The 15376-nt window shown below is 40.8% G+C and overlaps 1 protein-coding gene across 5 annotated transcripts in view; it reads right to left on the bottom strand.

The window, feature by feature from the left end:
• The window catches only part of lin54 (lin-54 DREAM MuvB core complex component), a 107017-nt gene that overhangs the window by 81626 nt on the left and 10015 nt on the right, over positions 1–15376 (bottom strand). The window contains exons 2-4 of one of the 5 annotated variants that reach the window (XM_041185228.1): positions 13785–13952; positions 11501–11656; positions 7049–7761 (exon numbers count right to left, since the gene is read on the bottom strand). In XM_041185228.1, the coding sequence (XP_041041162.1) occupies positions 7049–7726 (678 nt within the window). In that variant the 5' untranslated portion in view covers positions 7727–7761; positions 11501–11656; positions 13785–13952. The remainder of the gene's footprint in view (positions 1–7048; positions 7762–11500; positions 11657–13784; positions 13953–15376) is intronic. The other 4 variants (XM_041185231.1, XM_041185232.1, XM_041185230.1 and 1 more) reach the window with 4 other exon arrangements.

Here is a 15376-nt window from a genome sequence, read left to right as displayed (position 1 = left end):
GTCTCGAACTTCAAAAGGACAAAGACATGTTAGCAGATTGGACAAACAAGTGGCAGATGAAGTTCAATGCAGAGAAGTGTGAGGCGATCCATTTTGGAAGGAAGGATATGGTGAGACGATATAAAATAAAGGGAGAGATTAAAGGAGGTGCAGGAACAGAGGGATCTCAATGTATATGTACACGTGTCAGTGAAGATGGCATGACAATTTGAGAAAGCAGATAATAAAGTATATAGTATCTTAGGCTTTATTAATAGGGGCATTGAATACAAGGGTAAGGAAGTCATGTTGAACTTGTATAAGACACTAGTTAGGCCTCATCTGGAGTACTGTGTCCAGTTCTGGGTGCCATACTTGAGGAAGAGTGTAAAGGCATTGGGAAGAGTACAATGGAAATTCACAAGAATGATTCCAGGGATAAAGAACTATAAGGATAGTTTTGGAGAGTTTGGGACTCTCTTCCTTGGAGAAAAGGCAGCTGAGATGAGACTTGATAAAGGTATTCAAGATCTTGAGGGGTATGGACAGGGTAAATAGTGAGAAACTGTTCCTACTCAAGAGAACATCAAGAACTAGAGGGCACAGATTCAAAATAATTGGCAAAAGGAGTAAATGTGATGTGAGGAAAAATTTTTTCACTAGAGGGTGGTTGGACTCTGGAACGAACTTCCTGAAAGGGTGGTGGAGGCAGGTTCAATTATATTCAAAAGGGAATTGGGATTCCTACCTGAAAAGAAACAACATGCAAGGTTATGGGGATTAGGCAGGGGAGTGGGGCTAGGTGGAATGCTCGTTCAGAGAGCCAGTGCAGAATTGATGGGCTGAATGGCCTACTTCTGCACTGTAAAGATTCCGTGATCTGTGAAAGGCTCAGTTCACAACTTCAGCAGAAATTATTTATAAACCATCAAAGCATTATAATTTGCTTTGGGGTCTGGTTAATACAGTAGGTTAGACAATGACAACCTTACACCTCTGGGACCTGGGTTCAAATCCAGCCCAGACTGATGACAGGCTAAATTCAGTCACTTGGCAATGAGGGTCCTATATAAATCCAATTTGACAGACTCAATTCAGTCCAAGTGAGTATGAGCCGACAGCACAAACTGTCCATGAGTGGTTTTCAAACAGCTGGTTTTCAAACAAGGGATCAAAGTATGTCCATAAACAAGATGATATTTCAACATGTCTGGAGCATACTGCACAGCAAGAACAACATCATTAATCTTAATAAAAACAAAAAAACTGCGGATGCTGGAAATCCAAAACAAAAACAGAATTACCTGGAAAAACTCAGCAGGTCTGGCAGCATCGGCGGAGAAGAAAAGAGTTGACGTTTCGAGTCCTCATGGCCCTTCGACAGAACTACAATCTTATACTGTACCAAGTCCCATTCGCCCGTCTGTTCTTGCATCAGACCTACATCGGCTTATGGTCAGCAATGTTTCCAACTGCATTTTCTCAATTTTTTTTGAATCACTCATGACCTCATTCCTCCCTATCTCAACCTCCTACAACTTCCCTACACCACCCCACCCCCACAAACACTCCATACCACCGAGATCTGGTCTTTTGGGGAAGTCCTCCCTTTCTCTACTGTTGACAATGTACATTCAATTATTGTGGCCCTACACTCTGGAATTACCTGCCCAAGCCTATTTGCCTTTCAATCCCCTTCTCTTATTAAAAGCCATCTATTTTATCAATTTTTGAAGCCACTCTTTAACATCTCCTTCTTTGAATAGGTGTTTATTTTTAGTTGGTTACACCCATGAAACATTCTTCCACATTAAATTTGCAATATAAATGCAATGCAAGTTGTTGAAAATGCTGTATTCTTCTATACCTACAGAAAGCTTTTTGCACACTTTCTAAATACGAATTAACATATTCTCCAAGGGTTGCCTATCAGAAATTGGAACATGGGACCTTCCAGAGTATTTTAATATTTAAAGCATTAGCATCTTGGCACTAACATCCTTTAAACCGATTAGCTCAAAACGTCATTGTAATATTACTGATACTATATTCACATTTCTCTTTATTATTCAGAATTAGTTTACTGTTATGCATATCATATTAAATCATTTGTTTCAAGTTGTCAATAAATTGCATTTGAAGTCTATTACAACACTTTCAATTTTAACAACAGTTTCTGTCTTTGAATGGAAGCCGATTGAGCCACAACAGCCAATGGAATTTGAAAGTGCTGTAGCAGCATTTCTTTCAGTACATTTGAGGCCATCCCTTCAGCTGCCTAAGCCTCAAGCTCTGGAATTCTCTGCCTACCCTTATCTGTTTCTCTCCCCTCCTTTAAATTGCTACTAAATCTACCTTGACCAAATTTTTATTCGGTTGTCCCAAAAATCACTGAGACCCGGTACAAATTTTGTACAGTAATGCACCTGAGATGTCCCATTTGGATGCTTTATAGGTTGAAGGTGCTATACTTGCCTGTTGTTTTATTGCAATTTATGATTCTGTGGTCATGCGCACAGACAAACCGTGTATCACAAGAACAAAACAGAGCAGAGCAGGATTTCAATCATGAGTAAAAATCTGATTAATCTAAGACTAAAGACCTTTCATTTTATGGTCCAGAGTAGCACAAAGTAACTTTAAAAAAAGATTTGAGACTGGTGTTTGATTAGGGTTACTGCCAAAATAGTATTTAACAGTAAGGCAGGAACACCTTGCCCTCCCTACCACAACCCAGAAAGAGTACCAAGGAAAAATTCAAAACTTCAATGTAAATGTGATGGAATTATTATACATGATTAAAGTTCTGATAACCAAGTAAATCTTCAGGGTTAGTTGGTATGTTAACCAGAATGTTCAGAGATTTGCGAGACACTGACAATTATGGACACTGCAAGAAACACCAAGAGATCAGAAAAAGGCTAATGTGGTACCCCTATTCAAAATAGGTAACAAAACAGACACAGGCAACTACAGAGTTATTAGTCATACGAACATACAAACAAGGAGCTGGAGTAGGCCATTCAGCCCCTCGAGTCTGCTCCGCCATTTAATAAGATCATGCCTGATCTCACATGAAATCTGCATCCCACATTCTCCCGATAACCTATCACCCCCTTGCTTACCAAGAATCTATCCAACTCTGTCTTAAAAATATTCAAAGACTCTGCTTCTACCACCTTTTCAGGAAGAGTGTTTCAAAGACACACAACCCTGAGTGAAAAAAATTTCGCCCCTTAAATGGGCAACTCATTTTTAAGCAGTGACCCCTAGTTCTAGGTTTTTCCACAAGAAAAAAAATCCTCTTCATATTGACCCTGTCAAGATCCCTCAGGGTCTTATATGTTTCAATCAAGCCGCCTCTTACCCTAAAGTCCAGCGGATACAAGCCTAGTCTGTCCAACCTTTCCTCATAAAACAACCCACCCATTCAAGGTATTAGTCCGGTGAACCTTCTCTGAACTGCTTCCAATGAATTTACATCCCTTCCTTAAATAAGGTGACCAATACTGTACACAGTACTCCAAATGTGGTCTCACTAGTGCCCTGTACAACTGAAACACAACCTCCCTACTTTTGTATTCAATTCCCCTCACGATAAATGATAACATTCTATTACCTTTCCTAATTACTTGCTGTACTTGCAAATTGGCCTTTTGTGATTTATGCACAGGACACCCAGATCTCTCTGCACCTCAGAGCTCTGCAATCCCTCACTATTTAGGTAATATGCTTCTCTTTTATTCTTCCTGCCAAAATGGACAATTTCACATTTTCCAACATTATACTCCATTTGCCAGATCTTTGCCCACTCACTTAAACTTTCTATATCTTTTTGTAACCTCATGTCCTCTTCACAACTTATTTTCCTACCTATCTTTCTGTCACCAGCAAACTTGGCAACCATCCCTTCAGTCGCTCCATCCAAGTCATTTATATAAACAGTTGAGGCCCCAGCACTGATCCCAGCACTCATTACATCTTGCCAACCTGAAAAAGACCTATTCATGCTGACTCTCTACTTTGTGTTAGACAGCCAATCTTCTATTCATGCCAATATATTACCCCTCCATACTGAGAGCTTTTATTTTCCACAATAACCTTTGATGTGGCACTTTACCAAATGCCTTCTGGGAATCTAAGTGCAGTACATCCTCCGGTTCCCCTTTATCCACAACACATGTTACTTCCTCAAAAAACTCCAATAAGTTGATTAAATACAATTTCTCATTCACAAAACCACGTTGGCTTTGCCTGATGACCTTGAGCTTATCCAAGTGCCCTGCTATAACTTCTTTAATAATAGCGTCTAACATTTTCCCTCTGACAGATGTTAAGCTAACTGGTCTGTAGTTTCCAGTTGTCTGTCTCCCTCCCTTTTTGAATAACTGAGTCACATTTGCTGTCTTCCAATCTAATGGGACCTTCCCAAACCTAGGCGAATTTTAGAAAATTAAAACCATTGTATCAACTATCTCACTAGACACTTCTTTTAAGACCCTAGGATGAAGTCCATCAGGACCCAGGCTCTTGTCAGCCCACAGCTCCAGAAATGTACTCAATACCACTTCTCTGGTGACTGTAATTTTCCTGACTTCCTTCCCCGATTTGATTTCCTGGTTTATAGCTACTTCTGGGATGTTACTTGTATCCTCCATATGAGGCAAAATACCTGTTCAATTAATCTGCCATCTCCTTGTTTTCCGTTACCAATTCTCCAGGCTCATTTTTTATAGGACTAACGCTTATTTTGTTAATTCTTTTCTTTTTAAGATATTTATATAAACTCGTACTACCTGTTTTTATATTTCTGGCTAGCCTTCTCGTATACTCTAATTTTTCCTTCCTTTTTAGTCTTTTAGTCATTCTTTGCTGTTCGTTATATTCTGTTCAATCTTCTGACCTGCTACCTGTCTTTGCACAATTACATGTTTTTTCTTTGATACTATCTTTAACCTTTCTAGTTAACCATGGATGAGGTGTCCATCCCTTAGACTTGTTCTGACTCGTTGGAATGTATCTATTCTGTGCATGCCGAAATATCCCTTTAAACCACTGCATCTCTATTGACCTATCCCTCAACCTGATTTGCCAATTCACATTAGACAGCTCGGCTTTCATGCCCTCATTATTGCCCTTATTTAAATTTAAAAACTTAGTCTCAGACCCACTCCTCTCTCCCTCAAACTGAATGTAAAATTCTTAGTCTTACCTCAATTTCATGCAAATTAAATGAATCGATCAGGAGTAAACTTGAGGAACATACGATAAGTTAACAGCAGTTAACACAGGTTTATATATAGAACATACTGCCTGATCAACACACCTTGATTTCTTTGAGGAAGTGACAACCCAGTCACTTACAGCAAACATGACATTGTGCACATGGGCTTCCAAAACATATTTTGTGAATGGCATTGAAATAATCAAGGATGAAGTTTAAAGAAACCCACCTTTTAGAAGACTTAATGTTCAACATGTAGAGCTAATGCACAGCAGTAATCAATAAAGCCAATAGGTGACTGACTGAACCATATTGTCAAAACTGTAGGATGCGTCAGAGGAAATCACATCAAACTGGATAGTGCTCTTGTCAGAACACACCAAATACTATGTCCAGTTCTGGTTGCTGAGCAACAAGAGATATTCAGATGTCAGAGGCACTGCAGAGGAGAGCCATGAGGCTGATCCCTCATCAGGAATATGATCACTACTAAATAGTGGAAAACATAGGGTTTTTACGTCTAAAAATAGGTATTGGAGAAATGATCTTACAAAGTTATATAAAAATAGTATGGAAGTGGTTAATCTTGAAGGTTACTTTAAATGAAATAGTAGCACTTCAACAGGCACTTGAACAAATTCAAACTGGTTAAAACAAAAATTGATATCTGGAGGTTTTTTTCAGGCAATTAATAATCACATGGAATTCATTTCTGTTCAAAGTGGTGGAGGCTAAGACACTGGAATCATAAACTGAAAGCGGCAACGAAATTAAGAGAAAGATAATTTCTTTTATTTTTTTTCCAGGGGATGTAGGCATCACTGGCTAATTCAGCATTTATTGCCTATCCTTAATTGCCCTCAAGAAGGTGGTGGTTAGCCGCCATCTTGAACTGCTGAGCCAAGTGGTGTAGGCACATGTACAGTGCTGTTAGCAAAGGGGGAATGCTAATCCAGCGCTTTTCACAAACTCAGGGCATCCAAAGCACTTTGCAGTTAACTAAGTAACTTTTGGAGTGTAGTCACTGTTGCAGTGTAGGAAATACGGCTGCCAATTTGTGCACAGCAAGCTCCCATGAACAGTAATGTGATAATGACCAGATAACCTGTTTTTAGGATGTTGATTGAGCCAGGATTCTGCTTTGCCCTGCTCTTCTTTTAAATAGTGCCATCTGAGAGTGCAGATAGGTTCTTGGTTTTTAACATGTCACCTGGAAGATTGACACCTCTAGAACGTTGGTCTAGATTTTTGTGCCTGGGTCTCTGGAGTGGGACTTGAATTCATGACCTTCTGACTCAGAGATATGAGTGGTACCAACTGTGATTTGTAAGTGTAAGGCTACTCCATATGAATTAAGTTGGACCAAATCTTGTGATCTCTTATATTTAGCATTTCTTACTAGGGAATGAAATAAACCATCAGAAGTGATGAACCCAGCATTCACAGCAATGAATGTGAAAGCCCTTTAGAAAAGAAACAGGGCTAATCCCAGAGTCAAGCTGGCTGTGGGGCAAGAAAAAGGGAGAGTGAGAGAGAGAGAGAGAGATAGGGAAATAAATTAACGAGACAGAGAAAAGAAGCTGGGAGAAAAGACAATGTTCTAATGCCACTTAGTTGTGGCCTATGACCCACTTGACAGGCACAGCTTACTGCTTTTATCCAACTATACTGCAAACCATCCTCATGCGGCATATTTACTAATGACAATGTCACATGAGGCTTTTCCTATGCTGACACCTACAGGTCTGTCATTAAAGAACTGTCATTCAATAACTTCATCAGCTATACAATCTATAAAGTTTCAGTACAGTCATTGAATCTTATTAGAAAACTCTCATCACTTACCTGGTTTTGTGTAGGTTGAGCTGATGCATTTAGAGATGGATTCCCGGAACTCAACACATTTGATACTCCAGTTACCGCTTTTCCCTCAACTCTTCCACCAAGAGTAACCACCTTTATTTGTTTCTGCACCTGCGGGTCCATAGCTTGTAATTGAGATGAGACTTGAAGGTGGGCTGCTTGACTCGGCGGTAATGAAAGTACAATGGACTGTCGAGACTTTCCGAGAGTAGTTACAACCAGCTGCTGTCCGACTGGCTCTGACTTGATAGTTTGGCTGGAGATGTTGTAATCAGAGGGTTCTGATACTGGGTTAAGGACAATCTGACTTGCTGCTAAAGATATTGGTGTTCCAACAGTTGTGGTTGGGAGGCTGATTTTACCAGTAGTCTTTGATGTACTATCATCAGGATTAATTTCCATTTTTATACTTGGGTCACCTAAAACAAGTGGGGTAGCATTATTTGTCAACACAGTGACATGGTCTGCAATGCTCGACAGAATCTCAGAGTTCTTGCCTTCATTTGGATCTATAATTTCCTCGAGCTCAGTTTCCATGGGAACTGGATCCCCATGCTCTGATGTTATTGTGACAGCCTCAATACTGTCATCTTCAATGATGGTTGTGTCCATTATCTCCTCAGGAAGCAGGCTGTTCACCTCAGCCGACACCACCTCCATGTTAACAACGCAGATACTTTGTAAGGACTGGGTAACTGAAACAAAAAGGGGACGAGAAAAGTAAAATCTGCTTTTGCAACAACTGAAATAACCATAGATCAGGTTTTAAAAATAGACTTGACAAAAAGAAAAGTTCTCTCAGTATTTGCCCTTGGTGGCCAGCTCAATGAGTACTCTACTTTTACTAATATTAACAGTAGGAGAGTTAACAAAAGCTTAGTCAAAGCAAAAGGTTTTAAAGAGGATCTTAAAAGTAGAAGGGGTAGAGGGATTTAGGGAGGGAATTTCAGAACTTAGGGCCCAGACAGTTGAAGGCCACCAATGGTGAAAGTGGCACGAGTGAGGTGGGGTAGGGGGGTTCATTTTATGGTTCCAGGGGGGCTCAAAATGGGTCCTAGCCCACATTGCCCGATATCAGCCCACACAACTAAGGTTGCCAGGCTTCCTGCCTGTTATGGGCCCCTCCTGCCTGGGGTAAAATACCAGTGGCGACAGCATGAGGCCTCAATAGGCACATGGGCAGACTGGCTGCCCAATGCCTCCCATAACATTTCAGACAGGTCAGGGATGGGTGGGTAGCTGGCAGGAAAGCCACCCACTGGATTTTACATCTCCCCCCCCACCCCACCAACAGTCTTCAAAGCTGCCTGGAGGGGAGTACAAAATCCAGCCCAAGGATGACAATTTTATAAAGGAGCTGTTCGGAGATCAGGAGCCAAGGTAGATCAGCAAGCACAGGGCTGATGGATGGGATTTGATGCATTATAGAATTATAAAATGGTTACAGCAGAGAAGGAGGCTACATGGCTCATTGTATCCATGCTGGATCTTGACAAGAGCAACTAACTCCCATACCCTTTGCCCACAACCATGCAAATTTTCTTTCTTCAGGGGCTTATCCCATCTTTTTTGAAGCCCCAATTTAATCTGCCTCCAACACACTCAAGTCGTGAATTCCAGATACTAATGATTCACTGCTTAAAAAAAGTTTCTTTCATGTCACCGTTGATTCTATGGCCAAATACCTTAAAAGTGTCCCATGGTTCTCACCCCTTCCAACAATGGGAATTGTTTCAATCTAATCTGCTTACACTTCTCAATTTTGAATGCCTCTATCAAATCTTGTCTCAATTTCTCCAAGGACGATATAGATGGGTTGGTGGAATGGGCGGTAAAGTGGCAGATGGATTTTAACATAGTGAAGTGTGAGGTCATACATTTAGGGAGGTCAGACAGTTATAGGGATTACACAATAAATGGGAATATACTAAGAAGGGTAGATGAAGTGAGAGATCTTGGCGTACAGGTACACAGGTCCCTGAAGGCAACAGTTCAAGTAGACAAGGTTATAAAGAAGGCATATGGAATGCTCTCCTTCATTGGCAGAGTATAGAATATAAAAGTAAGGATATAATGTTGGAATTGTATAAACATTAGTGAGACCACAACTGGAGTAGTGTGTGCAGTTCTGGTCACCACATTACAGGAAAGACATAATAGCTCTGGAGAGTGTCCAGAGGAGGTTTACAAGAATGTTGCCAGGGTTAGAAAAGTTTGGCTATAAGGAGAGATTACATAGGTTGGGGTTATTTTCCTTAAAACAAAGAAGGCTGAGAGGTGACTTGATTGAAGTGTACAAAATTATGGGGGGGATAGAGTGGACAGGATAAAATTGTTCCCTTGGTGGCGAATTCCAGAACCAGGGGACATAGATTCAAGATAAGTGGCAGAAGGTGTAGGGGGAACATGAGGAAGAACTTTTTTACGCAGAGGGTAGTGGGTGTCTGGAATTCGTTGCCCAAGTTGGTGGTAGAGGCAGGAACTCTAAACTCTTTTAAAAAATACCTGGATCTGCACCTTAAGTGCTGTAAACTGCAGGGCTATGGGCTGGGTGCAGGAAGGTGGGATTAGAAAGGGCACCTGAGTGTCCTTGGGCTGGCATGGGCAAGATAGGTCGAATGGCCTCCTTCTGTGCTGTAACTTTGCTATGGTTCTATGAGAACAATCCCAGCTTCTCCAATCTATCCATGTAACTGAAGCCCTCATCCTTGGAACTATTCTTGTAAATCTTGGTTACACGCTCTCTAAAACGTTCACTTCCCTCCGAAATGTGGTGCTCAGAATTGAAAAGAATACTTTAATTGAGGCCGCACCAGAGTTTTATAAAGGTTTTTCATAACTTCTTTGCCTTTGTGCTCTATGGTCTATTTATAAAAGCCAGGATCCCATGTGCCTTTTAGCTACTTTCTCAAAGTGCCTTTCTAGCTTCATCAATTTGCACACATGTACCCTCAGGTCTCTCTATTCCTGATCCCCTTTAGAATTGTGCCCTTTATTTTATATTGCCTTTCCTCAGTCTTCCTACCAAAATGTACCACTTCACACTTGCTACATTAAATTTCAACTGCCGCGGATTGGCCCATTCCAGCAGTCTGACTATGTCCTCTTGAAGTCTATCATGATCCTCCTCACAGTTCATAATACATCTAAGCTTTGTGTCAATTGCACATTTTGAAATTGTGCCCTAGTCCTAGTCCTAGCACCAATCCCTTAAGAGCCCCCTGTATACCTTCTTCTAGTCTGAAAATAACATTCACTACTCTGTTCACTGTCACTCATTTGACTTCATATCCATGCTGCCATTTCATTTTATTTCCTGGGGTTCAACTTTGCTGGCAAGTCTATTTTGTGGCACTTTATCAAAATGCCTTTTGAAAGTCTAAACACAACACAAGCTGATTACCTTCATCAACTATTTCTGTTACCTCATCAAAAAAACTCAATCAAGTTAGTTAAGCACAATTTGTCATGAACAAATCCATGCTGGTTTTCCCTAATTAATGTGCCCTTGCCCAAGTGACTGTTGATTTTGTCGTGGATTAATGTCTCTAAAAGTTTTCCTGCCACCAAGGTTAAAGTGACTGGCTTGTAGTTGTTGGATTTATCCTTACACCCTTTTTTGAACAAGGATGTAACATGTGCAATTCTCCAGTCCTCTGGCACTGCCGCAGAATCCAAGGAAGACCGGAAGGTGATGGCCCGCATCGCCGCAATTTCCACCCATACTTCCCTCAGCATCCTTGATTGCATCCCATCCAGTCCCGGTGACGTATCAACTTTAAGTACAGTCTTTCTAATGCCTCCTCTTTAGCAATTTTTAGCCCATTTGGTGTCTTAATTACCTCCTCTTTCATTAATATTTGGGCAGCATCTTCTTCCTTGGTAACCTTCAGTACCTCAGCCATGCTCTCTACCTTCATGTGTAGAAACCCTTTTGGTCCCTAATCAGCACCCACTTCCTCTTACAACCTTTTAACTATTTATAAGTTGACAGAAGACTTTTGGATTCCCTTTTATATTAGCTGCCAGTCTCCTCTTCTAGTCTCTCTTTGCTTATCACTTTTCCTCTGAACTTTCTATTTTCAGCCTGGCTTATCAACCTGATGTCCATCACACGCACTCTTTTTCTGCTTCAACTTACTGTGTTTACCTCCCTCGCTATCCAGAAAGCTCTTTCTTTGGTTGCCCTACCTTTCCCCTTTGTAGAATGCACCTTAGTTGTACCCTAATCATCTCCTCTTCAAAAGCAGTCCATCGTTTCCCTACAGTCCTGCCTGCCAATCTTTGATTCCAATTTACCTGAGGAAGATCCGCTCTCCTCTAATCTAGTATTTTTAGTTTTGGTTGCTCCTTGTTCTTTTCCATGGCCAGCCTAAACCTTATATCACTATTGTTTAAAAGTTCCCTGATTAACACTTGATCCACTTGACCCACCTCATTCCCAAGAGCCAGATCCAGCAATGCCTCCTTCCTCATTGGGCTGGAAACATCAATAAAATTAGGATAAGCTCACTCGAGTTTTGGATAAGTCCAAGTTTATGGAGTCCAGAAGATGAGAGTCAGTCCAGGAGATGCTTAGAATAGTCCAGTCTGAAGGAAACAAAAGCGCAGGTGAAGGTTTCAGCAACAGCTGGGCTAAGGCACGGGTGAAGACAGGCAATATTATGGAAATGTAAGTAAGCAATAATGCTGATAGCAAGGATAAGTGGTCAGAAGCTCAGTTCTGGGTCAAAGGTTAAATCAAGGTTATTCATGATCTAATGCAACCTAAGACAGTGGTCAGAGAACATGGACTAAATAACTAGGGAATAGAGTTTGTAATGAGGAGTGAAGACAATGACTTTGGTCTTCCCACTGTTATTTAGAAGACGCTTCTGCTTATCTAACACTATGTCAACAAGCAACGTCAGAGGCAGTTGTGTGTGGGGGTGGGGGGGGTGGTTTGAGAAAGACAAGGAGCAAACAAAAGGGCGGACGAGCATTGGGGTGGGTGACCAAGCAGAAATATAGATGAATTTTAAATAGGCACTTCTAAACTCACAAGCAAAGTTGCATGTTGATTTAAAAGTTATATGCAAATAATTGACAATTAATATGAAAAATGCTGAATGTTTTTAAAAGTTGCATATGAACTTACTCTACTTCAGATTTTTGATTCAAAATATCTTCTGTAGTTACATGTTGATAGTTATCCAGTCTTTGGCATGGACATTTCTTTTGAATACAACAATTAATGGGATCTGTGATGTATTCATATACAGAAATAAGGTGTGTGTGTGTGTGTATGTGTGTCTGCTGCGTAGATATATATAAATATATATGTGTGTGTGTGTGTATATATATATATATATATATATAAAAATAAATAGTGTTGATAACAACTTGTGCCATGAACTCATCTTTGCAGACCTAGAATCTGAAATACCTAATTTGAACACTAGATCAGTGAGGTTTATGTCCTTGCAGATGGAGAACCTGGCACTGTTGGGAAATGTGCTTTTTTTCCTTCATTTTGAAGCTTTGTTTATATCTGTTACTGGACCAGCACCACTGCAATATAGTCATGGAATCCAAGAGGGTCTAAACTACTCCAACAGCACTATGTTCATAATTATTATGGACACATATGCAGCCAAAAACAGATAATGAGATTAAATCGACAAATTACACACAGGTTATGACCAATACTTGTAATTTTTTTTGGAGTGCGTGGGTGATTTTTTTTCTTTAAGTGCGCGGCTCCTATCATTTTTCTTTGCACAGTTGCACACACATGGTAATTTGATGTGTGGCTTGTGTGGGAACCTTTGGCTTGCTGTATGGCTGCACAGCTTAAAGGGAATATTGTTACGAAAACCATTAGGCCAAATAATGGCATATTTCATGGACAAACGCTAACATTTGGTTGCACACACCAAGCTCAGAGCTCACGGCTGAAGCTCATGATAATAGCAGTGAATTAAAACACCACAATACTTAAATCAGTGGCTGAGAAAGATGTGCCCTTGTGTTGGAGTGGAGGAGAAACTTAATACACACTCCTCAGTTGCACCCGAGGCATCTCCTCCAAAAGCAGCCCATTATTCTGCTACAGTTTTCCATAGAGGGACAGTAGCCTAGTGATAATGTTACTGGGCTAATAATCCAGAGGTCTGGACTAATGCTTGGGAGAAACAAGTTCAAATTCCACCATGGCAGCTGGGGGAATTTAAATTCAATTAGTTAATAAATCTGGAATAAAATGCTAGTCTCACTAATAATCATGCAACTATCAGATTGTCATAAAAACCCATCTGGTTCACTAATGTTTTTCAGGGAGGAAATCTGCTGTCCTTGGCTGGTCTGGCCTATATGTGACTCCAGATCCTTGGTAATGTAGTTGACTCTTAACTGTCCTAGCAAGCCACTCAATTGTATCAAACTGCTACAGGAAAAAAACACTCTCAAGGGCAATAAATGCTGGCCTTACCAGTGATGTTCACATTTCAAGGATCAATATATATTCAAAAAAATCACTACTGTGGCCTTATTTGTTTGAAGCATATACTCAATGGGGAAAGCGGAATGCATTTACTAGTTCAAAGGAAAAAAGGAGTCTATTCCACCCCCCTACATCCAAGCATGCTAAACCATGCCCTCCGATAGTAGTTAGCATAGGTTGCCATGAATTTTTAACATGCTGTATCAGTGATAAAGAGAAGAGGCATCAGAGCTGCACCTGATTTTTCTTAATCCATTGCCCAAAGGAGTCCCAGGTTTGATCCTTGATCCAAGCTGAGTTACCTCATCTCATTATGAGTAGCACTAAGGTGCTAAAACTGACCTCTGGCCAAGGGAGGGAAAAATCCTGGATTTCCCCGAATTCATCAACATTCAATGAGACAGGCTGGAATAAAAAAGACAGACAGAAGAAAAAGCATATTATAGCCTGGTTGGGATACTCTCTGCAGCTGAACAGCCCATCAGCAGTTCCCATATAGACTGGTTTACCAGATTAAGAGAAGGCAAGGAGACAGGGTGTGGGAGTCAAGAGATTTTTTTTGAGGATTGGGTGATGACAGGGAGAGCACCCAAGGAGTGTGAACCATTTACAATTAGCTGCCATGGAGGCTTCATCAATGCCCTTGAAACTGTTGTCACCTTTTAGGTTCACTTCAGTTTCCCCAGTTAGGTTCCTACCCCACACGGTACAGTGACCAATAAAATCTGATTCAGTGATCATGGTGCATTATTTCTCCATGACTTTCTGCAGCTTTTGACACAGTTGATAATGTCATCCTCCACCAATGCCTTTCTACTACCCAGCTCAATGGGACTGCTTTCATTTCGTCCTACTGTTAATAATCCAATCATTGCCAGAACATTGTAGCTATACCTCTGTTACAATCGCTGGACAGTCACCTTGGGAGTCATCCAAACATTCATCCATTGACTATACCCCAACCTCTCCTCCACCCCCGACCCCTTTATCTAAATGTCATCCTTTGGTGTCATCATCCACATAAACTGAGTCAGTTTACATACGTATGCGGATGTCCACTGATAACCTGGATGGCCACAATTGCTTTTCCTTCTAAACTTCAGTTCACTCAAATTCCTGCCCATTTCCTGCTCCGCACCAAGTCTGAGTTGCTCATCACCCCAGTCTTTGCTGTCCAAAATTGACTTCCAGTTTCACATTTAAAATTCTTAGCTTTTTTAAATTCCTTCATGGTCTTGTTCCTCCCCATTTCTAAAGTCCTCCCCCTACCCCTTGCTAGAGAGAAAAGGGAGATTGGGATCTCACTTTGTGAGAAAAGATAGGGATGCGGGGATGATGACAGCAATTTTCAAAGGGAGTGGAAGCTGTAAGCGTATGTTGGCTAGCTAGCAGTTAAATTATGTTCTTATGTTCTAAATGAAGGTGGGATTGAGTGAGCAGGATATTGATCTCTTGGATGAGATAAGCTTGAAGAGAGCATGGGGGGAGATAGAGAAGCTTGAGAGACAGGCAGAAGTTCAGGGCTAGGTTGAGAGGATATGTGGGAGAATGTTTGACGTAGTAGGAAAAGACAGGAAAGTAGCAGTAGAGGCAATTGAAGGGGTGGTGCCTAAATGACAAAATAACTTTGTTAGTAATGAGGATGAAGGCACTGGCAGAGAGGTTTAAAGACATAACTGACAACAGATAAAAGGAGCCTGGTCTTATCGTTGTTTTCTAGGTTAAAGCAAGCATAGTGGATTGCTTTTTCAGAAAACAAATTATAATGAAGGATTCAGGGGAATGAAGAGAGTCAGGGTGCACTAGCTAACTTAAGGAGAAACACACTA

This window comes from Carcharodon carcharias, chromosome 1, assembly GCF_017639515.1.
Source record: "Carcharodon carcharias isolate sCarCar2 chromosome 1, sCarCar2.pri, whole genome shotgun sequence".
Lineage (NCBI taxonomy): Eukaryota > Metazoa > Chordata > Chondrichthyes > Lamniformes > Lamnidae > Carcharodon > Carcharodon carcharias.
This window is presented reverse-complemented; position numbering and strand designations above follow the sequence as displayed.